This window comes from Arachis stenosperma, chromosome 1 (genome assembly GCF_014773155.1).
Source record: "Arachis stenosperma cultivar V10309 chromosome 1, arast.V10309.gnm1.PFL2, whole genome shotgun sequence".
Lineage (NCBI taxonomy): Eukaryota > Viridiplantae > Streptophyta > Magnoliopsida > Fabales > Fabaceae > Arachis > Arachis stenosperma.
The window spans coordinates 118,720,709-118,743,840 of record NC_080377.1 but is presented as its reverse complement, the minus strand read 5'-3'; the positions used below and the strand labels follow the sequence as shown (position 1 = coordinate 118,743,840).

General features: G+C 34.3%; 4 protein-coding genes across 4 annotated transcripts; 2 read left to right on the top strand and 2 right to left on the bottom strand.

Moving 5' to 3' along the window:
* The first annotated feature begins 4,446 nt into the window (after window positions 1-4,446).
* Window positions 4,447-8,465, top strand: LOC130956882 (autophagy-related protein 18b). Its single transcript, XM_057883844.1, has 11 exons — window positions 4,447-4,689; window positions 4,777-4,850; window positions 4,937-5,010; window positions 5,099-5,208; window positions 5,755-5,846; window positions 6,055-6,167; window positions 6,452-6,571; window positions 6,658-6,803; window positions 7,142-7,255; window positions 7,423-7,488; window positions 8,041-8,465. Exons 1-11 carry the CDS (start codon window positions 4,625-4,627, stop codon window positions 8,180-8,182), a joined length of 1,116 nt encoding a protein of 371 aa, XP_057739827.1. The 5' UTR covers window positions 4,447-4,624; the 3' UTR covers window positions 8,183-8,465.
* A 538-nt stretch (window positions 8,466-9,003) lies between these two features.
* Window positions 9,004-10,692, bottom strand: LOC130973637 (uncharacterized). Its single transcript, XM_057898261.1, has 5 exons — window positions 10,513-10,692; window positions 10,051-10,244; window positions 9,719-9,803; window positions 9,564-9,629; window positions 9,004-9,340 (listed from the first exon to the last, which is right to left on the bottom strand). Exons 1-5 carry the CDS (start codon window positions 10,666-10,668, stop codon window positions 9,248-9,250), a joined length of 594 nt encoding a protein of 197 aa, XP_057754244.1. The 5' UTR covers window positions 10,669-10,692; the 3' UTR covers window positions 9,004-9,247.
* Window positions 10,693-12,156: 1,464 nt separating this feature from the next.
* On the top strand, window positions 12,157-17,193 carry LOC130968712 (uncharacterized). The gene is made up of 15 exons (XM_057894126.1): window positions 12,157-12,482; window positions 12,837-13,118; window positions 13,227-13,312; window positions 13,469-13,563; window positions 13,684-13,806; window positions 14,004-14,073; window positions 14,333-14,419; window positions 14,509-14,574; window positions 14,684-14,776; window positions 15,046-15,102; window positions 15,198-15,326; window positions 15,423-15,513; window positions 15,827-15,915; window positions 16,241-16,434; window positions 16,655-17,193. Exons 2-15 carry the CDS (start codon window positions 12,899-12,901, stop codon window positions 16,758-16,760), a joined length of 1,506 nt encoding a protein of 501 aa, XP_057750109.1. The 5' UTR covers window positions 12,157-12,482; window positions 12,837-12,898; the 3' UTR covers window positions 16,761-17,193.
* Window positions 17,194-17,260: 67 nt separating this feature from the next.
* LOC130968701 (uncharacterized) lies at window positions 17,261-22,697 on the bottom strand. The gene is made up of 15 exons (XM_057894114.1): window positions 22,550-22,697; window positions 22,410-22,443; window positions 22,089-22,277; window positions 21,811-21,947; window positions 21,588-21,737; window positions 21,285-21,386; window positions 20,696-20,860; window positions 20,406-20,516; window positions 19,678-19,775; window positions 19,317-19,440; window positions 19,080-19,169; window positions 18,784-18,828; window positions 18,218-18,538; window positions 17,853-18,078; window positions 17,261-17,611 (listed from the first exon to the last, which is right to left on the bottom strand). Exons 1-14 carry the CDS (start codon window positions 22,610-22,612, stop codon window positions 18,052-18,054), a joined length of 1,656 nt encoding a protein of 551 aa, XP_057750097.1. The 5' UTR covers window positions 22,613-22,697; the 3' UTR covers window positions 17,261-17,611; window positions 17,853-18,051.
* Window positions 22,698-23,132: the final 435 nt, after the last annotated feature.

Below are 23,132 nucleotides of genomic sequence, written 5' to 3'. Positions count from 1 at the left end.
TAAATTGCTAGAACGTTCAAAGTGATGTATCATGTCACAAATGAGCTTACTTTGTATGTGATGCATATATTATGTATGAAGTGAATCTCACATGACATATATCAGAAATAAAAGAGAGGAAAATGTAGCTCGTTTTAAAGTTAGTGTATATAATAAAATAAAAGAATGGAAGGGATATAGGTAAGAATATTAGATACTTTCATCAACTAGTTTTGGTCAAAAGGAGGAATAATAAAATTGATACACTTTAAATTCATGGGAGGTTGGTAAGGAATCAGGCTAGGAATAAGGGGAGGATTCTATAAGGGGATGGAATTAAAGATGTGCAACATTGGAAGTAATGTCCTCTACTGAGGGAATTAAAGATGTAGTTTAGGATTGTGAGTTGACTAACTATAAAGTGTTGGAATAAGATTGGTTAGGAATTCTATAATAGGATTCTTCCAAAATGTCAAATTACCAACGGATGCAAATGCAATATGGGTGGTGTTGGCGCCAAAATTTTTAAGTGCGAAGAAGATCAAAGACCTTCGGCCAATTAATATGGTTGGATGTGTGTACAATGTACTAGATTTGGTGGAAGAGACACAGTGCATTTGTAAAGGGACGGAAAAATACACTATGGAGTGCTCATAGTATGTGAAACAACTGACGCACAAGAAGGCGGTAATTATTAAACTAGATTTTCAAAAGGCATATGACAGGTCAGGTAGAGTTTTGTAGATATCGTGTTATAAAAGATGGGCTTTGGTCATAGATGGAGGGTATGAGTGCAGGAATGTGTAAGTACAGCATCTATGTCGGTTATGATTAATGAGTCACCGTTCAAGCCGTTCAAGATGGAGAGAGGTCTAAGAAAAGGAGATCCTATATCTCCATTTTTGTTTGTTCTTGTTGATGTGTTGCATAGGATGGTGGGAGAGGCAGTCAGGAACGAACGCATATCTCCACTACTGGTTGGGAGAGATAATATAGAACTGTCTCATCTACAGTTTGCAAATACACTATTTTGTTCTGCCCTCCAAAGATGGAGACAATTTTGAATTATAAGAGGCTTTTGCGATGTTTTGAGCTTATGTCTAGTCTGACAATTAATTTTGACAAGTTAAATTTGATATCGGTTAATTGCGAGCCGGAGTGGGGGGCAAATATGTGTGGGTTGCTAGGGTGCATAGAAGTCGTTCTACCTGTGAGATGCTTTGGGATTTTTTTAGGAGCAAACCATCGACTGATGAAGATCTAAAAACCAATTATAGATAAGGTGGAAGAGAAGTTTAGTCTCTAGAAAGCAAAGGTACTCAACAAAGTTGGAAAGTTAGTCCTTATCAAGTCTGTGCTCAATAGCTTGCCGGTCTACTATCTTAGTTTATATAAGATGTCAAAGGCGGTTGCAGAGAAGTTGATAGCATAGCAAAGGAGATTTGTATGGAGTAGAGAGGATGGAAACAATGGTATGCCTTTTGTTAAATGGAAAGTGATATAGGCGCAAAAAAAGTTAGGTGTATTGGGAGTGCGAGATGCGGTGACTAGGAATATAGCGATTCTATTTAAGTGGTGGTGGTGTTTTTTAAAGGAGGATTGTTCATTATGGAAAAAGATTATATGCTCTTGTAATAATTTGGATCTTAATATAATGTTATCAAATCAAACTCTACCTTCAAAAGGGGTCCGTGCAAACATATTTATCAGTTATATTTCGAAGAACAACAGGTGAAAGACAAGATGATTAGTGGGCTCTCTATGGAAATAAGGGATGGAAGAAGAACTCGATTTTGGGAAGGCAATTGGTTATAAGGTGGGCCTTGAAAGAGAGTTTTTCAAAACTTTTCTATATGAAATTTCAATCAAAGGAAAGAGTTGTTTCAATAGGAGTTGGCACTTGTCAACCAACTCCATGAAAGGTTAAGGTTAGATAAACTATCAACTGGTAGAGATGATGTAGTTGTGTTAAAATTTGATAAAAAAAATGCATTTTTTCTACTAACTTCTTTGTGTAGGTGTTAAAATTAGAGACTATTTCAGAGGAAGTCACAAGTTATAGTTTCACTAGTGCAATTTAGATAAGGTTGGTCCCGACAAGAATCAAATTTTTTGTATAATTTGTTTTAGTGGAAAGGATGAATACTAAAGAGCATTTAAGTTTTTTTAGGAATCATTCATTAAAGTGATAATACCTGTGTTTTATGTAAAAAATAGATAAAACGTATTCATTATTTGTTTTTTTACTATAAGTTTAGTTGATAAGTATGGTGCGTGTGATTGACATATTATGATAAAGTATGGGCTGTTCAAAGTATAATCAAAGAATTGTTTAAAAATTGGACAATGGACAGGAGTGCATGACAAAAAATATGAGAAGAAAAAATAGTTGATTAAGTTTTTTTACTGTAATTTGGACTATTTAGCTAGAACCAAATGTGAGAATATTTAAGAAAAAAAAAACATTGAGGACATAAAAAAGAAGTCATTTCTAAATTATAAGGAATAGTATAGTGATGATCTATATAGTTGTTAATGCCAATGCTAAAAATAAAAATTGATTGATTGTATATATTTTCCTTAGCTTTTTTGTGTGTGTCGTGTTCGTTGAGCTGCTCCACTTTTCTCTGTTTAGCTTTCTTTGTTAAAAAAAAAAAAAACATTCTAATGATCTCAGTGGGAAAAAGAAAAAATGAGATACTGAGAAAGGCAATGCCAGATGGGTGGCAACTGGCAAGCATGAAGTACTATTTAGCATTTTTTTTTTTGGGACGTGAATCAGTATTTAGCACTAATCACTATCCTCTTACCTGATAGGTGGGCTTGGGCCCAAGCCAATTATAAATGTATAAAGTTGTAAATAGGGTATTCGAAGGCGATTAGTATTTTTTTAGTGGGGTGAACTTCTACCCAATAGTGTAGTGTGTTTTTTGTTATTGGGCTATAATGGGCTAGTTATTGGGCTCCTGCTTTAACAATGGAACTTCGTATTGGGGTTGTAATTTCATGGAAACCTAATCGAAAATTTGCGTCTGTGGAAATTTGATTGAAAAGATAAAAAAGAGAACTATCCAACTCAAGCATTTTAAGCAGTCCAAAATATAACTAATCTATTTTCTTTACAAAAAATTAAACCAAAAAAAAAAAAATCTTAAAACCAGAGAGACTTTTAGTATTTTTAACATAATAGTTAAAATTTTGATTTAACTTTTAAAATTTTTTGATATTACGATTTTAAATGAGTCAATTAATTTTATAAAATTTTTACTAGATTTGACAATTCTATAATTTAAATCTTGTTAAAATTTTATATTTTACATATTTAATTTATTTTTTCAATTTCACATAAAATATCGATTTTTTCTATTTTGAATTTTAACGTTATATCCAAATTTTCAATTTCTAATACAATTAAATAATATAAACTAATCCTATAATGTTATTTTAGTATTTTTTAAAATAGCCTTCTAAAATTGTTTTGTTCTTTTAAAATTTAATTATAAAAGGGTATTAGAGTGTTTTTGAAGGTTGAAATTTATAATTTTTACTATAACTAAACATTTATTATAAAAGGATATTTTAGTCTTTTAATTTTTATTCAAAAAAAAATTATTTTAGTGTCTTTAAAACACAAAATAAGGGTATTCTAATCTTTTTAATATTAGATTAAAATTTATAATTCTAATACAATTAAAAATTCAGGTGCAGTTAACTTTATGTGAAATTAATAGTTAAGAGTCACTAAATAATTTGAATGATTTGACTAAATTTTTATCTAACAGTTCTTAATGATCAACTTTATCTAAAATTGACTGCACTTGAGTTTTTACCATCAAATAATGTTAAGAGTAAAGTGACCATTATATTTTCAAAGATTTTGATTTCGGACTAATTAATCTTTGAAGAAAAAAAAGTATCAATTAAGTCCTCCACAATAACAAATGGTGGACATCTATATTTTTCTATCAATAGATAGTGTGAAACGAAATAGAGTTGTCCATATATTTCATTATGTAAAGTAGTACGCATGTCCCGTGCCACATAAGCATTGTAAATTGATAGAAGAACATAACGTATTTATAGTTTGTTATCTTAAAAGATCAAATTAATACTTTTTTTTTTATTTCAGGGATATAATTATTACTTTACTCTAATCTTAATTAATCCTATAAAAATAATTTAGTCATTTTAAAACTAATGATTAAAAGATATTTTAAAACTTTAAATATAAATAACAAGAGTATTTTTGTATTTTTAAAAATAATGGTAAATTAGTCTTCTACTCTCTTCAAATAAACTATGTGAAAAATTTTAGCCTTTTCATAATCAAATTCAAATTTTAATTTCTAATCCAATTAAACATCCTTAAACCTAAAAGATATTTTAGTCCTTTTAAAATTAATACCAAAAGATTAGTTTTAAAATTAAAGAGGTGATTTCATTCATTTAAAATAAAATAAACTAAGAATATTTTAGTTTTTTGAAAGGTGGTGTGGTGGAAGTGGACGCCATTGCAGTCACAGAAGGAAAGATATGAGAATCGTAAGGAGCTTAGAATTGCAGAGTCCAAAAAATCGTAATCAGAATCGTAATCGTAATCGTATTCCCAATCATTGAGGAAGGGAGCTTCCAAATCCGAATTCGAATGGCGAACCAGTCATCTTCATCTTCGTGCCCTATCCTCTGCGCTTCTTTCAACCAGGACCACACGTACGTACTCTTTCTTTCTTCCAATTCAATCCCTTTCGTTCTCAACTCAACTCTCCCTCTCGCTAATTTCAACATTCTTTGCTGCAGTTGCTTCGCAATTGGCACCAGAGATGGATTCAGAATATTTGATACCAATTCAGGAAGGCTCTGCTACCAAAGATGTATAGCTCCAAACTCCATGAATATTTCAATTTTTACATGCCCTGCTATCTTCTTAAATATTTATGATTATTTTTCGATCTCGTAGTTGTTGGAGGTTTTGTTATTGTTGAGATGTTGTTCAGCTCAAGTCTTCTTGCTATTGTTGGAGCTGGTGATAAGGTAGTTGCTTTTCTTCGTTGTTTTGTGTGAGGGTTTTAATTTAGCTTTCTCTGTGATCTGATTGTCTGCATTGGTCCGAGTGATGCAGCCATCTCTGTCCCCACGCCGTCTCTGTTTATTTAATACAACCACTTCTGCTGCTCTTAGGGAATTGAACTTTCTAACTTCAATACTTGCTGTTCGCATGAATAGACAAAGGTAAAAGTCTCTACTTTCCTACCTTTTTCCTATTTTATTCTGTATTGTTTTGTTTTGCTTTATTTTGTTTTGTTTTGTGTATGAATTCATGATTTACTCTTGCTAAAATGTTATGGGAGAATTCTTGGGCATCAAGTGCTCATCAAAGATCGTTGCGATGGTTTTCAATGAAGTTGAGTACTACTGAAGTTGTTGCTTGAACTCTGATCTCTTTTTATGAATATTTGATTACAGCATCGTGTTGTTTCCTCGATATTCACCATCACACTGCTTTTGTTTCTTGTGTATACTTAATAGTTGCACTCCTACTCTTTGGGTTGTGTATATGTATGAACTACAAATCCAATAATCAATAAAATGATTCCACTTTTTTCAATTATTTTAATTTACTATACTAGATAATTGGAATGGTAAGAGTACTATTCATTCTAGCCCACAATTATTTCCTGATTGATTATACTTTCAGACTGGAATCTAGATGACCCAATCAGCATAATTCATTCGTCGCTAAGAATAATCCCATCTCTCTGTTTCTTTCCAACGCAGACTCGTTGTCATTTTACAAGACAAAGCTTATATATATGAATTAAATAGCCTCACAATCTTGGAGACTATTGACACAGTGCCAAACATTAAAGGTGAGGCTGGAATTAATACTTGATGAGATTCCATTCAATCAGGAGAGTTTGTGCTAAGCACTACTTTTGCAGTGGTTGCATGTATGATTTTCATAAATTGTGTTCTTGCATATATATCATTGTCAGCACTGAAAATGACAACGTAGGACCTGCGCATTTTAATATCCTGTATTATCCATAAACTTTTCTGGAAAAACTTTCTTCACAGGGATATGCGCATTTTCCACTTCTTTGGATGCTTGCTATTTGGCTCTTCCTGCTAGCACCACCAAAGGATCTGCATTGTTGTATAATGTCATGGATCGTCACTTACACTGTGAGGTTATGGCATAAACTTGGCTTTCTTAATTGTGCTGTATAATAATAAAACAAAATGGCTTTGTTACTATAATATTTGTCAGTGGGTTTGATTTTTAAGTTCATCCCAGTAAATGATCTTAATTTTCTTAACACATGGCCATGCTGTTTTCCTTTCAAGGGCATAACTGCCTCTTTTTTTTTTGTTTGTATTTTTTTCATAGTAGTTAGTACTAGATATAAATTGATATGCATGTTTATATATTTTACTTATTGTGATGTGCATTATTGTTGAACCTAAAATACAGATTGAGGCTCATCGTTCACCACTGGTTGCAATGGTTCTTTCGTCAAATGGAATGTATATAGCCACAGCTTCCGAGCAAGGAACCATAATCAGAGTTCATTTGGTTTCAGATGCAACAAAGGTGAACAATAAAATTTTGTGCTATTTGAAACCACTTCCAATATGAATTTGGTTACTTAATGTGTAGAATCTAATATCTCTTAGCAGTCATATAGCTTTCGAAGGGGGTCTTATCCATCGACTATTTATTCTTTGTCATTTGGGCCGTCAAAGCAGCTTCCGGATATTCTTGCAGCCTCGAGTTCTTCTGGTTCTGTTCATGTTTTTACTCTTGCACATGCTTCACAACCAAGGTGAGAATTATAGTTTAAAATATACAATTATTCTTCACTTGTTGTTAGTTGTTACTTTCTATTGTAATACATATTATTAATGTTAACAAGCCAACATATCACCAAGGCTTGGGTTGCTTCAAAACACTAAAGATTAGGCTAAGCTTTTTTTAAATTGAACGCTTGGTCATACTAATGTGGACACGCCAAAAGAATAAGAGAAGCCAAACACTGAAAGCTTCAGCATAATGTCTTTGAACTCTTGATATTCCCAAACAATCATCTGAGATTTTCTTGGCGATGATCAGATGTGTCCAACCTTCTCTGTATTACACTTAAGTTTCTGTATATTTTTGCAGACTCAAGAGATCGAGTAGTATTCTTGGATCAATTATTCCTGATGCTGTAAGCGATGTGCTCGATCCTGCTTTTCATCATGTACTTCATAATGTTGTTCCTGCTGGGATCAAAAGGTGAAGTATTTTGAGGCTAAGCAACTAGGTTCATTACTCAATAAAACTTTAAATTGGCCTATATTAACATTGGCAATATTTCATATTATCCTTAATTTCCCGAAGAGCTTCAAATTTTCAAACATTCTAACATTTCAGCTCTGTGAAATCTGCTGTTTCTCATACAGTTATGCGGTAATTCGCAAGGTTGATAATGTCACTGACTCCTCAACATCTGAACTTTTAGCTTGTAGGTGAGTGCCTTGTTAGTTGTTCAGGTCGACCTGGCAATATCTTTTTTATTTGATGTCCCTGTCTCCCCTGGTATTTATTGTTTGCTTTTGACATGTGCTCTAAGACTGAGTTTTGACCTTCATCTTAAACAGAGATCCTGCAAATGTCTTGTAGTTTTTAATCTGATTGCTTATAATTCTTAGCTTGATAAACCTCTCAAATCTATAAGCTGCTGTTCCGTTGCACGAGGTTTATTGTAATGCTTTTTGTACAACTTTTGATAGGACTTAATAGTCTTTTTTTGGTCATGTAGGACTAATACTATAATGGTCTGAGATTCTGTAGGTAGTTCTTAACAAATTCCTTATATATAATAAGACAAACTATGGTCAGTTAGATGAAAATCAAGGCTTAGAACTATTTAAGTAGCTATATAGTATAGTCACTTCAAACTAATTGTTCATTGAACTAAATGTGGAATCCAATTGTTAACAATTTCTGCCTTTCCCAAGTTTCAATTAATTCATGGTACCTATATGCTTGCTGAACTATTGACATCTCCAATTTTCCAGGGCCATTATGTCTGTAATAACTTATAACGGTCAGTTCAAGGAATACAACTTAAGCGTTGATGCCCACAATGATCTAACTTGGTCTCTGGGACGTGAATTCAATCTTTTGACAGTGACTCTAGACAAGACTGTCATTTCATGAGTGGCAAATAGTGGATGCATGTTAGCATCATACAGTTAGAAAAATAACTTGAACTACCCTTGCCGCTCTTTTTCTATCCAAGGAAACAGTCTACATTTGTTGACATGACCGTGATATAACATATATGGAGGAATTAACATTGTAAATTTGTTCTATTTTTCCTCCCCAAAAATGTATATTCTCATTTTTCTGAGATACAACTCGGTCGCAGCTGATGATATGTTGTATTTATGCAGTATAGAATTATTTATAATAAAGAATTTTACTGGCCTCAATTAGCGAAATATGGCGTCAGTGCCTCCATTCAATCTAAGTATAGTTGTTTGGTTACATCCCGTGATTAATGTTGTTAGCCTTTGGTCTAAAGCTCTAATGTAAAGATTTGAATCTTTTTTGTTAAATCATGTGAAAGGAATTGGAATTCAATTCAGTCAGTCATAAGATTTCAAGTGATGATTAAACAAAAGGTAGTGTTAGAGAGTCAATGGCCTAAGCGTACAATGTGTACAATGGACTAAATTTTTGGTCTAAATAAAATGAACATTATCCATATTATCTAGAATAATCATCCAGATACTAGGGATAATAAACATCTCATGTCATAAAATCACTCATCCTAAAAGCTTAAGTTGATTTTGGAATTCACCAAGAATCGAACGCTTGACCTTTCGGATCTAAAACTCTAATACCATGTCATGAACCCACTCATCCCAAAAGCGTAACCTGACGAGACAATGTAACACTATTGGTCATATCTCTAATACTTCCTAAACCTCTATTGTACACATTGTATGCTTAGGCTATTAGCTCCCTATACTTTCTCTTAAAAAGGTGTACAGTGTATTGATGACCCAACAATCGCGTCCCAACAATCGCGTTTAGAAGGAAAAAAAAAAGGAGCACTTACAAATTAGAGATTGTTTTATTTTACACGAAAGTAAAAGTGTAAAACTCGACTAAAATACAACTAGTTCTCATAATAACTGGAAATTACAGAGCGATCGCATCAGTTTTGAATATTTCTGTTGTTACCTAACTAGGTGTACACTCAAACAATACAAAAACCTATCTAGTTCTTGTCTTGACGAACTTAGGCCTGGATGCTTTCTTCTCCATCTTTTCCCTCTTCTTGCGGGTCTTTTCATCTTCATATGGTTCCTGATTCACAAAATGCAATACAATATAGAAATGAGACTGGTCCTTTTCGTGGTCTAAAAGTGAAAAATGAACCAAAATAGAAGAATGGCTCCACTTCCACCTACTCAAAACTAAGCGGGGAATCCTGGTTTTTGCAACGATAGTTGCATTATTCTAGACTAGAAGAATACTCGGAAGGAACAAAGAAGTTTGGATCCAAAACAAATTAAGAACGTGAAAATACCTCTGAACGTCCTGGCAAAAACCCTTTAATGAAGCCAAAAGATTGGTATGCTCCAAAAGCTGGTATCTGCATAGTGTCAAGAGATGAGCAACTGTCACTGACTCCAATCTTAAGTATGCTGTATCCTCTTATCAATGCCTGAAAATGGATCTTACCACAAGATATGTGTACCAAAATTTTCCAGAGATGATAGACATAACTTGCACAAAGCATGTTATGTAGATAACATCATGTAAATAGCTGCAAAAGATGAGCTACAGTTAAGAATAGATACCATACATAAACTTAGAGATAGCATAAAATGTTCAGAAAAGGCAACCACCATTATGAAAATGTGGCCCATTGAATGGAAATCCAAAGAAGGGGAGGGTGTGACAAGTGATAACTTTCACATAACGATGAGAACAACAAATTGACAAGGTTTTTACCAGTGCCAATCCCAAACAAATTAATATTTCAGAGCATGATACCAAAGACAAAGACATACCCACAAACTCCACCAGTAGTCATATCAAAACCACCATCTAAAAGTTCACCATCGTCATCATAACTTGGCGTCGCCATCTTAGCAAGTTGTTTATATGGTATAAAATATGCCAGAGATGTCACAATTAGTCCAATCCAGTGCGTCCAGGTGAATGTGGAATGGAAGAACAACATCCTCACTAATACATAGATTACCTGTTAATTAATTGATTAATTACCCCATCAATAATCAACATACTAAGGAAAAATAACTCATTTGAGTTCATATCACTAATCTAAACCCCTTACTCTAAATTTCATCAATTAGCCATTAGATTCTATACAATTAAAATCTATACAAACAAAAAAGCCAAGTTCTGCAGAGGCATGCAAAGAAAGAAACAAAATCGACCGAGAAAGGAACCCTAGCATAGAAAATCCAAAATCAGAATTGAAGAGAGTGTTAAAGAACAAGATAGCGTACGTTGCAGGCTATGATGACTTGGCGAAGCCTAGCCATGTGACGAGCGTTCTCTTCCTTGCGTTTCTTAGCGCCTTGATTCGCCATTTCTCTCTTCTCTCCGATCTCTTTCGAATCAGTTTCCGCTACCAAGGTGATGTGTGTGGTGCACTTCTGCATCTGCTTAAGCTCCTTTTTTTTTGTCAAAGCTTGTACTGTTTGGTTGGTAGAGCGACGAAGCTTCAGTATTGGGCCTAGTTTAGGCCCATTTCTGTTAAACTGGGCTAAAAAATTGAAAGTTAGTAGCCCAATAGGCTTACAGTACTTAAAAAGTTAAGAAGATATTTCGTGTGTGAGAATGAGTTCAAGTGAAGCACGTTTTTTGTTCCTGACCAAAAAACAGTGTTTTTTGGCGCTTCCAGTAAGGGACAAGGGTGGTGGTGGGGATTAGATTGGATTAGATTAAATTTGGATCCACGTAACATTACATTAACGAAAGCGATTGAAAGGTTCCAAGCATAATAGTGCAAACAGAAAAATCTAAATCCTTGCACCATGGAGGATTCGTGCATTTGTTTAGTTTTGATTACGTGTACAAGTTGTAGGAATATTATCTTGGATTCTTGGATTCCAAACCCTATTACCTACTACAAAGTACAAGCGATTGGAGTTTACAACTTTTATTAATTAATCAGTGAAGATTACTGTTCACCGCATGAAATGCAGGTTTGTGGGGGAATAAAATCACGAGCTTAAAACTTGGATATTCGTAAACAAATTGAATAATTCTAGTACTGCTCTTGTACTCTTCATAGGTAAAGCAAAATTCATTCTGCTACACACTTTTCACTTTAAATAAATAAATGAAACTTGAAAGATATAAAAACGTGTCTTCAATGTTTGCTGTGATTAATTGAATTCCCGATTTCTAATCCTTTCGAAATAACAACTTTACTCGAGCAATATTTTTCAATATATGTAAAGTCAAGGTAAAAAATAAAAATATTAATTTCCTTAATTTCTTGATGCCAAATACCAGTTCATTGGCCCACGTGGAAGAGATACCTCCATGAATTTATAACTATTTCTTTTTAAATAAAAGTGATGGGCTCTATTATTGTACGAATAAAGTATATTTTAGAAAGAGATGGCAAACAAGTTGTATTATTTAGAAATACCATTAAGTAAACAAAATTAAAAGTAACGGAATATAAGCATTTAAAAGCTTAGACAATGAATTCCATCAACAATCTTCAATGTATGGTAAAACACTATGGTTAGTAAAAATGCACACATTGATATATATACCCAGACCCAACACAAAAGTGGAATGGGATCATGGATTAGTGGGGCCAGCGCAGAATAAAAACAAGAGGAATGCTAGGTAAGTAATTTTGGTATTTTGTAACTATTAATTGGTCATTAATAATATTTTTAATGATGTAAAATTATATCTAATAATAGAAGATTACTCACTTTTATTTTAATAATTAAGTACTGACTAAAAAACACAAAATTGCTTGCCCTAGTCTTTTCCTAAAAACAATTACATGATAAAGAATAAGACATGAAAAGAAAAATTATACAAACATAAATAAATAAATAAATAAAACGAGGGAAATATATTCCTTGGAGTGGATAGATAGATAGAACCAAAAAAAAGGAACGACAAAGACCGGAGCTTAAAGAAAAGAGGGTCCATGCTCCATAACCTGAGTTGGTTGAGAATTGAAGCATGTTTTGCTGCAACCCTGTGAGGTAGCAAGTAGCAAATACCCAAATCAGCAACACCATCTCTTCTCTGAATTTTTGAGTCAAACACTAAAATAATAATAACGAAGAAAAACAAAGCAGGTTGATAAGGCTCAGATCACAGCCATCGAGGGAAGGAGCCTCTCGTATCAGTCTCACTATCAATATCAATATTCATATCCCCTTTCTCTTTCTCTCTTTTCGCGTGTTTCGCACTCTACTTCTTCTTCTTCTTCCTTCAGGCACGCTCGCTTCTTCTTATTCCTATTTTTTTTACGCTTCATTTCGCGTCATGTTGGAAATGCCGTTTATTCATTGCTAAAATCCGAATTACTTTTATGATTCATGCATGCGTTTACAATTATTTGATCCAAATCAGTTTTGTACTCTGCTGAATATTCTTCCAATTCGACTTTTATTTTATTCATATGTAATCTTTTAGTGACAGTCAAATTATAAATCAAGCTTCTTTTTCTTTTATTTTCCCCCTCTCTCAAAGAAGATGAAAACTTTCGCTTCTATGCGTATGGGAAATCGTTATGATTCGAGATAAAATGATCACTAATTTGTAATTAGTTAAAATGTGTAATTTTCAGGAATTCTTTGCTTCTTTCTGAGGGTTGCTGTTCTCAATTGGAGTTGAGAGTGGTTGAAGAAGATGACAAGCTTGGCTCGTTCTCTTCGCCGGTTGCGACCGGCGGTAATTTGGATCGGTGATGTAGTTGCAGAAACACCACATCAATTGCAAAAGACCTCTCATATTCATAGCTCATGTCACAGAGTTCTTAATCCTGCTCAAACCAACTTGTTCAAGAAACATTCATTCACCGCATCCACAAGAGCTATCTCAGTTCACGCTGCAAAACTCACCAATGGAGGTTCGCCTTTCCTTTTTGATCTTGATTTTTTTTCTCTGTGCTGTATTGGTTAGAGCTTGAAAATCCTCTATGCTTTTATTGATTTGTATTGGAAGTTGTTGTTTTCAGCTGCAGAAACAAATAGAGCAGGGCCTCTTGTGGAGTATGAACGAAGAATCTGTAGCGGCGAGCTAGTAGATGGTGATAGATGCCAGGTATAAATATAGCTCATCATCTTAATTCCTAAATTTCCTTAGGAAATTTTGTTTAATGGTTAAATGCTATTAGATAGAATTTTATTAGTGGTTTTCTCACATAATCTTGTTATCCTTTGTTTAAAGCATGTTTAATGAGTTTAGATCTTTGGGCAGGTAGTAACCTTGACGGAACTTCAGAGACTTTATGACGAGCTTGTTCAGTCTGCGGATGAATGCCAATTGGATCGCAATGTGGAAAAACCTGTAAGGTATACTTTTCTATTTTACTAGTATTTATTTGTTTGTTTACCATGTCTGTTCAAATTTGCAGTTTTTACTCCCTACCTTCGCATCATGTTCTGAGTTCTAAAGAATGATTATGTCTGCAGGAGTGGCTGGTTGTGGTCTCGTTTGCTGTCACATCCTTCTCATTCACCAGTAAAGGGTCTGTATCTGTATGGAGGAGTGGGTACTGGTAAAACTATGCTGATGGACCTTTTCTTTGATCAATTGTGAGTTTGACATTAATTCCTTCTCCATTGGCTCCTTTTTTTTTTTATTCTTTAAAAAAAGCTACATTGAAATCTCATATTCTTCAAGTCTAACTATAGGAAGATTAAAGCATTTTAAGAAGATTTTATTGATGTGTGCTTTTATGAGGATCAACCTTGTCATCTGATCTCTTGACTGTTTTTTAAGAATTCTTCAGGCCCTCTAATTGGAGGAAAAAGAGGATCCATTTTCATGACTTCATGTTAAAAGTACATGGCCTATTACAAGTAAGTTTACTGTGCCTGCTAATTGTGGAAGCTATAACTGAATTATATTTCTTGTGCGGTTCTTGTCGATGAGAAATCTTTACTTTCTGTAAGGGAAGTGCCAATATTATGTATGATTTTTGGGTAAGAATCTTAAAGAGGCACAGAAGAGATCGATTCTTTGAGCATTCATTGATTCTGTTGTCTGTTACTGGAATGATGTTATCTTTATATGCATGAAGGTAGCTTTTCTTATATTTCTTATTGTTTATCCTTGTAGAAGCATAAGGGTTTATCAGATCCACTTGAGGTTGTTGCAGGGGAAATTTCTGAGGAAGCCATTTTGTTATGTCTTGATGAATTTATGGTAAATTTGTCAATCTAATATTTATTTCCATGGCAACTGATCTGCATATTGTGCTTCAATGACTTGAGATTGTTTGTTTTTCTGAAAAGGTAACAGATGTTGCTGATGCATTGATACTAAATCGCTTGTTTAAACATTTGTTTAGCAAAGGCATTGTAAGTAATATTACCATGTAACTGCCTCTCTATAATATCATTTATGCAGTTGTTGCCTATATATTTTCTCAAAATTTCAAATTTCTGACATGCTTGGATACAATTATAGATTCTAGTAGCCACTTCGAATCGTGCACCAGATAATCTATATGAGGGAGGATTGCAGAGGGATCTCTTTTTGCCATTCATTGCGACATTGAAGGTGTGCTTCTAAATGTTTCCTCAGTTGAGATAAATGTCATATTGGCTTCTCTTAAGCTTTCACCATGTTGCATATTAGCCTGAAACATTAGACTCAATGAAATCAATGTTTTAGAATTTAAACCACGTCAATGCTAGCATGAACCAAATTCAATTGTGGTTGGAGCAACAGTTAAATTGAGGAATGACTGTCTGTTTTTCCAGAAGTAAAGAATTAAGTGCACATCTGAGCATCAGTAATTTTTTTCTAATATACATATACTGATGCAGGAAAGATGTGTAATACATGAGATCGGTTCATCAATTGACTACCGCAAAATGACTTCAGTATGAGTCCCAAACTCTTTTATGTAGATTTATCTGGTATTGATCTCAAGTCATTAGATTTATTTTAATTTGATTTTTTGTCTATTTGACTGCAGGGTGAAGAAGGATTCTACTTCATTGGCACAGATTCATCTGCCTTTCTTAAGCAAAAGTTTCAGCAGTTAGTCGGAGAAGGAACAGCTACTCCCAAAGAAGTGGAAGTAGTGATGGGAAGGAAACTGAAAGTATGTGCTAAATTCTATACTGCAGAGATACACACATATACACAGAACATGCTTACTACTATTATCAATCTTACTCTGTTTTAACTTTTTCATCAGGTTCCATTGGGAGCTAATGGATGTGCCTATTTTACTTTTGAGGAACTTTGTGACAGGCCTCTTGCTGCTGCAGACTATTTGGGATTATTCAGTAAGCAATATCTGCTCAAGTGGATTTTCTCATGCATATATCTTTCATGTCCCACCAAAAGACCTTGGATTTGGTTCTGTTGTTTATTAGGAATTCCAAATATGGTTGAAAAAAATGATTTCAGTTTTGAATTTGGTAGAAATCGAATAAAAATTTCTTTTCTTTTTTTGGGAAATACATTCATTTTCTTCCATTGTGAGAGTTTTTCTTACCACTTTGAATACTTCTTATCCTTCATACTTTTGCAGAATTGCCACCATATATTAAACCCATCAATCAATCTTATACAGAATGTCTTGTTTTGTTTACACAGAGAACTTTCACACATTAGCACTGGAAGGCATCCCAATTTTCGGGCTTCAAAATAAATCTGCTGCACATAGATTTGTCACATTAATTGATGTAAGTGTTGTTTCATGTTAAAACTTTGCCTTTTGTGAGTGATTGTTAAATTTTATCAACGTTTTGCATTTAATTGTATGTTCTGCTCAATACAAGAGTCATAACAGCTAGCTATATAGCAGCCACTTGCCCTGTTTCCTCTGATGTACAAATTCCTGGTTCGTTCTTAAAATGTTGAAGAATTTTTAAGAATTTGAAGCTTATGCCACCTTGTTGAGTCATGGGGTGGTAGCTAATCATATGCATTTGTATTAACTTCTATAATTCATTCTCTTGCATGGCAGAGTAGAACAAGAATTATGCTTTGTTTTGTTGGGATTTACAGGTTACATATGAGAACAAAGCGAGGCTATTGTGTACAGCTGAAGGAAGCCCTCAAGAGCTTTTTGAAAAAATAGTAACAATATCAGAGGCTAAACAAATGGCACCCAGGACCGCTTCAAGATCACAGAAAAGTGATGTCTCCGACCTTTGTGTAGACAATGAACTCGGATTTGCCAAAGACCGTACTATTAGTAGGTATGATACAACTCTGAAAGAAACTCAAGCAAGCAATATGATCTACTATTCCTGTCTCAAGTAGTGCTAGTTGAAAGCTCTCATCTAAAACACTTTTGACATCAGGAACAGCCAAGAAAATAAAAAGAAGGAAGGAAATGGAACATCAAAAATAAAACTCCCACCAAGAACTACCACTGTATTTGTTTCAATGCCTGATAATGACATAAATTTGATGCAGATTGACAGAGATTAACAGCAGGGAATACTTGGAACAGCATGCTGCCATGTTGGCTGAAAAGAAAGTCGACCAAGGAAGAATGGATCAGGATGCCGTTGAAGCTTGATGAAAGAGGATTCAAAACCTCCGGAAGTTCAGTTCCTTTAAAATTGTTGTATCATATGTTGAGTGCAAACGGGATAAAATGATGAGTATTGGTTCCGACACAACAAAATTTTTTTAAAAAAAGGAAGCACCCATCAGCAGGCCGTTTAGTTTAGTACCTGCACAGCCAGGGGTGTTTTAGTTAGCATAAGAGTTACAAGCATTGCTCAAAAAATAAATGTGCAATTGAATGGTTCATTATAAAATTTCAAATAATTCCTTATACAATTCAACAGTTCTCTACCAGTTAATTCAGCCATCGATTTTTATTATGTCGTACTGTTTATTATTCTCGACACTCATTGCGGAGCCGAAGGCTGTAGCCTTGTTAGAAGACCGATGATCATTTTTGCCTTAACTATTTTGAGTCCCGAAGCATTTTTCCTAGTTCCTGTAATAAGGAATGCATTTGTTGCACGAATTGTTTTCGCATGTTTCCTAGTTCCTGTAATGAGGATACAACTTCATAACCTTTTTTCTTAGATGTTAAGTTTTTATTTATGAAAATTTACAAGAGATTTGCCAGATTAAGAGTTGAACATATCCGCATTTTTGACGACTAATATATGTTGCAATTTGCAGCAACATTTCAGACTCAGTGAGTATATAAATAAACATTAGCCGACCCAAAGCCCTAACCATGTCAGAATATGCAAGGATTTAGTTACTAGACGACAAAAGACCCCTCATAAGTTAACCCATGCTATAATCCACCAGTGAAATCGTCATGTTTGACCTCGTACTAGGACTTGGTAGCACTTCTGGTTAATGATTATTGATTGCAAGTTCCTGTGGATCGACAGCAGTTGCCATCTACGAGTTGCGATCATAGAAAAAATGAATGACATGTTAATGATGGAACATCCAATCCATCTAAACAATGAAGTGCTGATATGAATTTTCATCAATCATAAACAACTAATGCAGGAACCTTATCATTAGTTGTTTTTTTTTTTTTCATGCTAAGATGAAACCCTGACAGCCTTTAGAAATAAAACGCTTTTCTATAAACGGAGCAATTTTACTGATTTATTTTCCATTAAAAACAGCATACCCGAGTTTGTTAGAAACGCCCAGATATTGGGGAAATCAAGAACAAAAGAATTAAACTGAATGGAAGTGACTGCTGCAACAAGTATCTCCTGTTTGCACCTCCATAATGGAACACCTAGTTCAATTGCCGCCGCCATTACACCGGCAATAGTAGAACCACGGAATGCCACTCAGTTTGAATGATTCTGAGGACTAGTTCATCAGGTATTAAACAAACTTGATGGAATCTGAGTAGAGGAAAGGACAAGCAACGAGTTATTGTAAGAAAATGTATGAGGAAGCAAGAATATTCTTCATGTAAAAAAGAGCATGATGATGTTAATTGTCCAGTGAAATAATGAAGTTTAGGGAGAAAAATTGGATTACCTTCACGTGATGAGGCATAATCTTGACATCATATGGAACATGAAGCCAAGCTTCAGTTGAATGGAGAAGAAAATTCTCCGGCTTACTGGTATAAACATCTGCATACTGATGAATGTTATAAGCAAAAGCAGATTCCTGACCTGTACTAGTCAGGAATGTTGCTCCAAAAGACTTATTAAACATCGTCTTCATCATATTGCGTGCTTTTTGCCTTTCCCCATTAAGTTCTTCCAGAAGTAAATTGCAAGACGAGGTTCTCATACTATTAGCCGCAGTTGCATGCAATTTACCTAGTAATTCTTGTATTATATGAAACTTGGCCTGCATAGAAGCATAAAATGTTGGGAGATTCAAGATTTAGATGAAGAAAAGCAATTAAACTCACATTGTCAACTTATATAGCACTCTCTTCTGAATCATATCCATGTTTCGAATTATGGACCTTTCTGTCATAACCATAAGAGACAAGACTATTCATTTCTACCTTTTCTTGGTCATATATCCTAAAAAGAATGAAACACAAGAAATAAAGTCAATACTCAATAGTAACCAAGTCTGAAAAATACCTGTTCCCAACGGTAATTATCTCCATTCTGTATTCGTATTTCATTCTGCATTATTAATGAAACACCCCATATAAATGTCCATTCTTCTTATGTTTACTATGCCATGCATCAATACCTCAAGAAGAAATATATAAACTCAAAAAATATTCTTCAGGAATAGAGTCACTATACAAAAATGGTAATTGTCAAACTTAATTATACTAAACTTTTTGGTAACTGTAACTTGCAGGGGTTCTGAAAATAATGACAGGATATTAAAATATCTACATGAAAAATGAATTACATAGCAGATATACCTCCAGTTCATGGATGATAGCAGCTGTGCGCCAACCTGCCTTTGAGGGACCTCTCAGATCGCTAAATAGATGATCTCCAAAATATATCACCTATGGTAAAATATGAATTTTGGCTTTCTAGAAGCTAAATGTAAAAAAATCTTCATATTTATTCTATAAAATCTGATTGTGAACAAAAAGGCTAGTAAATAAAAATTACTACACAGCACGGCATATCAAACATCAAATGAATTATACCTCTGGGCCCTTCCACTTGGTTATTTGGAGAAAGGATTTGAGGCATCCATGATAATATATTTTGTTTGGAAGAAATTTCTCAACTTTGGTAAAAGTTAATTTGTCCTTCTCCATGTCATAACAACTGCACAGAATTGCCAACAACAATCAGGAGCTGTAGAAAGAATTCAAGAATATATGACTTCAAGTGTCAAAGAGATGTGAAAAGAAACTGAAGAAAGAAAATGATCTTCATGATGGGATGAGAAAAATACTTGAAGAACCAAATACATTTCTCCTCAATAAAGAAGCTTTAAGTTATAAAATAAAAACCAAGAACAGTACAGCAAAGGACAAAAATTATACTCAAATGGATACAGACCGGAATGGATGATCAGATGTATAAAACTGTGGTTTATTAGCCTTAGCAATCACAACATCAAACAGTTCCATCCAGGAGTCTCTACAATCCATAGAATCCTAATCAACGTTCAAAAAAAAAAATTATGGACAAATACAAGAAGTGAATACACACAACTAAGGAACTGCAAATAAAAAATTTATTAAACAAAGAGAGACCGATAACCATCTGAGCAACATGTGCCCTACAGATCACTCCAAGTCTCCAACATAGTAAAGTCCCTCCCACTTATAAATTTATTTTCAAGCATTTCAATGAATATCTTCTCATTGAAAAGAATAATTGGATCTAAGTCATATAGATAAACCAGGCCGTAGTCAATGGCTACGTTTGGGACAAGTAGAGAACTTCTGTACATGGTCATCAAAACCAACTATAAACATAGACGCTTACTCAATCTTTTTCCCCTGATGAAGAGTTGAAAGAAATAACAGCAAATATGAGAAAAATATAAGAATACAAGATCCATCTAAAGCATATGTGCATTATTATAGGCTCAGTAAATAAAGAAGAGCATAGCTTCCCTGTTCTCTAGAATTTACTGAAGTAACATATTTATCTTCACAACCAACTATAATGAAATAGCTGTTGCATCAGAAATAAGGTGTAAAATGAAACTATGTGTGGTTGCATCTTCACTTTAGACTCTTTCATTATCTGATGTAGACTATGACTTCCTAAGAAAATACCTGTAACATAAAACGCATTCCTCCATCCACAAAGTAATAAGGAGAATTAGTCAACAAGAAAAGCTTCTTGCCCTTCTCCCTTAGCATCTTAAGAAAACTCAACATCGTCCCCTGAGTTACTCACACACAAATGAATAACAGTTACAAAATCTAAACAACATGGGGAAAAATAAATAAATAAGAAGAAAAAATACTAGACCACAAAATCGTATTGTAGACCACTTAGGGTGGTTATTGGAAACATTCTTGGACGTTAGTTAACATAAATGTGAAAAACGGCTTGAACATACATTTTTAACCAAGTATCTATGTGGATCAGAGAGAATTCCTCTGTGAACCCGGCCACTCCGGTGGACATGATCAATTGCCCGAATCACGTCTTCATATATGTAGGAAGCATCAAATTCTAGCTTGGCATCAACAAAGTATTGCACTATATCTGCAAGGAGGCATGCCTACAAAGTGACATTATAAACAATCAGATCTCAACCTAAGGTTTGATGGTGGGAAGTGTCTGCATTAGACAGCAGACTGCTGCAGGAAAGGCAGAGAGAATCAGTAATGGAGTTCTTTCAACTGAATTTAGAGATTTGGGTGGATCAACTACTATAGTCCTATTGAGTTGGCCCTTACAACTGCAATTCACGTTAAGAGAAGTTCCATTAAAAATTGAGCATATTCCTCCTCTAAGTAAATATTTGCCTATATACTGTTGAAATATGCATATTCAGAGAAATGATAATCATCTATGACACATGAGAATTACAAGAACCATTCAGCCATTCACTAGGTCAAAGGTCCAATACCTGACTATACTAAAGCTCCTCTAGTCATATACTTCATAATAATTACTGGAGGACAGAATGAGAGGGAACTAACCTCACTGAAGCAGAAGAAATCCATCAAACCAACAAGTGATCGAGCTTGATCGCGACCAATATGTCGTGTTCCATATACATCACGAATTTCCCTTCGGCTTAGCTGTAAATTATTGGAAGGAAAGAAATCTATGTAAAGAAAATATTTTGCTGGTAATATTTTACTTTGGCTATAATGGACAAGATATGTCAAAGAAAACTAGCAACAGCAATTCATGAGAAGGTTTTAAGTAATTAAATAGCAAAAGCAGCTAATACGATGCATACATGTGCCTAACAAAACATAAGAATGAGCAGCAAATACCCTGCGTCGACCAAAATAACATCCATCTGGCTCAATTGACCCGAAGAAATCCAGCTTCATTAGGCACCCTTTAGACTTATCATAGTATAAGCCTCGAATGGGGAAACTTGGATCATACTTGAATTCCATGCAAATCTCAGGATACCTAAGCTGAAAGAAGTAACCACATGATTAAAAACCAACAGAAAAACAAATAGCACAAGTGAATTGGGTTGGAGCTAACCTCATTCACCATGTACTCCTTGGCCAAGTCATATATCAAAGTCTGCAAGGCAGATGAGTAATGTGCCAATGTGTAATCGTAGTCAAAACCATAAACTTGCAATTTGTCCAATCTCAAGCTCTTATTCACGTATATGCCTAATCCAATTCAAACAAAATAACAGTTCAACTCAATATGAGCCATTACACAGAGTATAAAGATATAAGATAATATAAAGACAGAAACAAAAGATCAATATTCACAACCAAACCACACGTGGAAGCAAGCAATGAACTGACCTTTAGGATTCATTTTGGGCATTTCTTTGAGGGCATCGGGAATCCTTTGAAAGCTCTGTTTGGCAGATTCGAATTCGCGGCGGAGCGCTGCAATCTCCACATCGGGAAGCAACTCATCGTGTTTCGAGTCCGAATGACACTGTTTGGGCGAATCAACAACGCCATAGCTTCGAGAGCTTCCGCAAATCCCTATAGCATATACGTAAGGCTCGATCTCAGCTCGGTGTTTTGATGAAACGCGAGTTTTGGCAGAGAAGAAACATAGAACAATATGGAAATGAAGTGAAATGGAAAAACAAGAATGAGAGTAAAGAAGAGGACCTTGGTGGTGTAGAGAAGATGAAAGCAGCGTAGTCTAGGATGAAAGAAGGAAATAGAAAAAAAAGAGTAGTGTTAGAGTGTTAGTATGAGAAATAAATAGTAATAATGGTAGAGAGAGAGAGAGAGAGAGAGATTAGTACGTGGTGGTGTATAGAGGAAGGGAATAGAAGGAGATTTCGGAGACGAAAGCGAAGAGAGGCCATTGGGGGAGGTGAGTGAGTAGAAAACCGCCAATGTCCGTAGAAGAGAGAGAAGTGCCCTTCCTTTTACGCGCCCTCCCAAGTTTCAACGGCGGCAATGTGAATCCTATCAAGTATAAACTATAAACGTACTCGGTACCCTCTGTGATAATCACTTTCTTTTTTTTTTTCCCTATTCACTTTAACCATATAGATTAGTTAACTATAAAATTTTGTTCCCTGTATTGAATTAAACTATACGAATAATATGAAAGAAAAAAGGGAAAACGTGCAGCGAAACTAAATATTTTTATGTTCCCTTTCTTTATATGAGAGAAAGGATATTCGAAGTTTTACATATAGAAAAATTATACCTTTTGAATTATAATTTATTTGTATTTTTATATTTTTTTAAAACGAATAACACTAAAATATATATTTTAATGTTTTAAAACATAATATTTCTAGGAATATTTTAACTCTATTTTTATTAAAAAAAAAACCTAATTTCTATATACAATATCTTGTATTAGATATTAATTTA

What these genes read in the sequence shown, in the direction of transcription:
- LOC130968701 (XM_057894114.1), bottom strand. Translation starts at nt 22,612, where the DNA reads ATGGCCTCTCTTCGCTTTCGTCTCCGAAATCTCCTTCTATTCCCTTCC. An exon ending in ATTTCTTCTGCTTCAGTGAG is followed by an intron (nt 20,861 to 21,284) that starts GTTAGTTCCCTC and finishes GTCACTTTGTAG; the next exon opens with GCATGCCTCCTTGCAGATAT. An exon ending in CCAAGTGGAAGGGCCCAGAG is followed by an intron (nt 19,170 to 19,316) that starts GTATAATTCATT and finishes ATTTTACCATAG; the next exon opens with GTGATATATTTTGGAGATCA.
- LOC130968712 (XM_057894126.1), top strand. Translation starts at nt 12,899, where the DNA reads ATGACAAGCTTGGCTCGTTCTCTTCGCCGGTTGCGACCGGCGGTAATT. An exon ending in AATGTGGAAAAACCTGTAAG is followed by an intron (nt 13,564 to 13,683) that starts GTATACTTTTCT and finishes TTATGTCTGCAG; the next exon opens with GAGTGGCTGGTTGTGGTCTC. An exon ending in TATGTCTTGATGAATTTATG is followed by an intron (nt 14,420 to 14,508) that starts GTAAATTTGTCA and finishes TTTTCTGAAAAG; the next exon opens with GTAACAGATGTTGCTGATGC.
- LOC130973637 (XM_057898261.1), bottom strand. Translation starts at nt 10,668, where the DNA reads ATGCAGAAGTGCACCACACACATCACCTTGGTAGCGGAAACTGATTCG. An exon ending in AAGTCATCATAGCCTGCAAC is followed by an intron (nt 10,245 to 10,512) that starts GTACGCTATCTT and finishes ATTAATTAACAG; the next exon opens with GTAATCTATGTATTAGTGAG. An exon ending in TTTGGTACACATATCTTGTG is followed by an intron (nt 9,630 to 9,718) that starts GTAAGATCCATT and finishes GACACTATGCAG; the next exon opens with ATACCAGCTTTTGGAGCATA.
- LOC130956882 (XM_057883844.1), top strand. Translation starts at nt 4,625, where the DNA reads ATGGCGAACCAGTCATCTTCATCTTCGTGCCCTATCCTCTGCGCTTCT. An exon ending in GTTCGCATGAATAGACAAAG is followed by an intron (nt 5,209 to 5,754) that starts GTAAAAGTCTCT and finishes TTTCCAACGCAG; the next exon opens with ACTCGTTGTCATTTTACAAG. An exon ending in GTTCCTGCTGGGATCAAAAG is followed by an intron (nt 7,256 to 7,422) that starts GTGAAGTATTTT and finishes TTTCTCATACAG; the next exon opens with TTATGCGGTAATTCGCAAGG.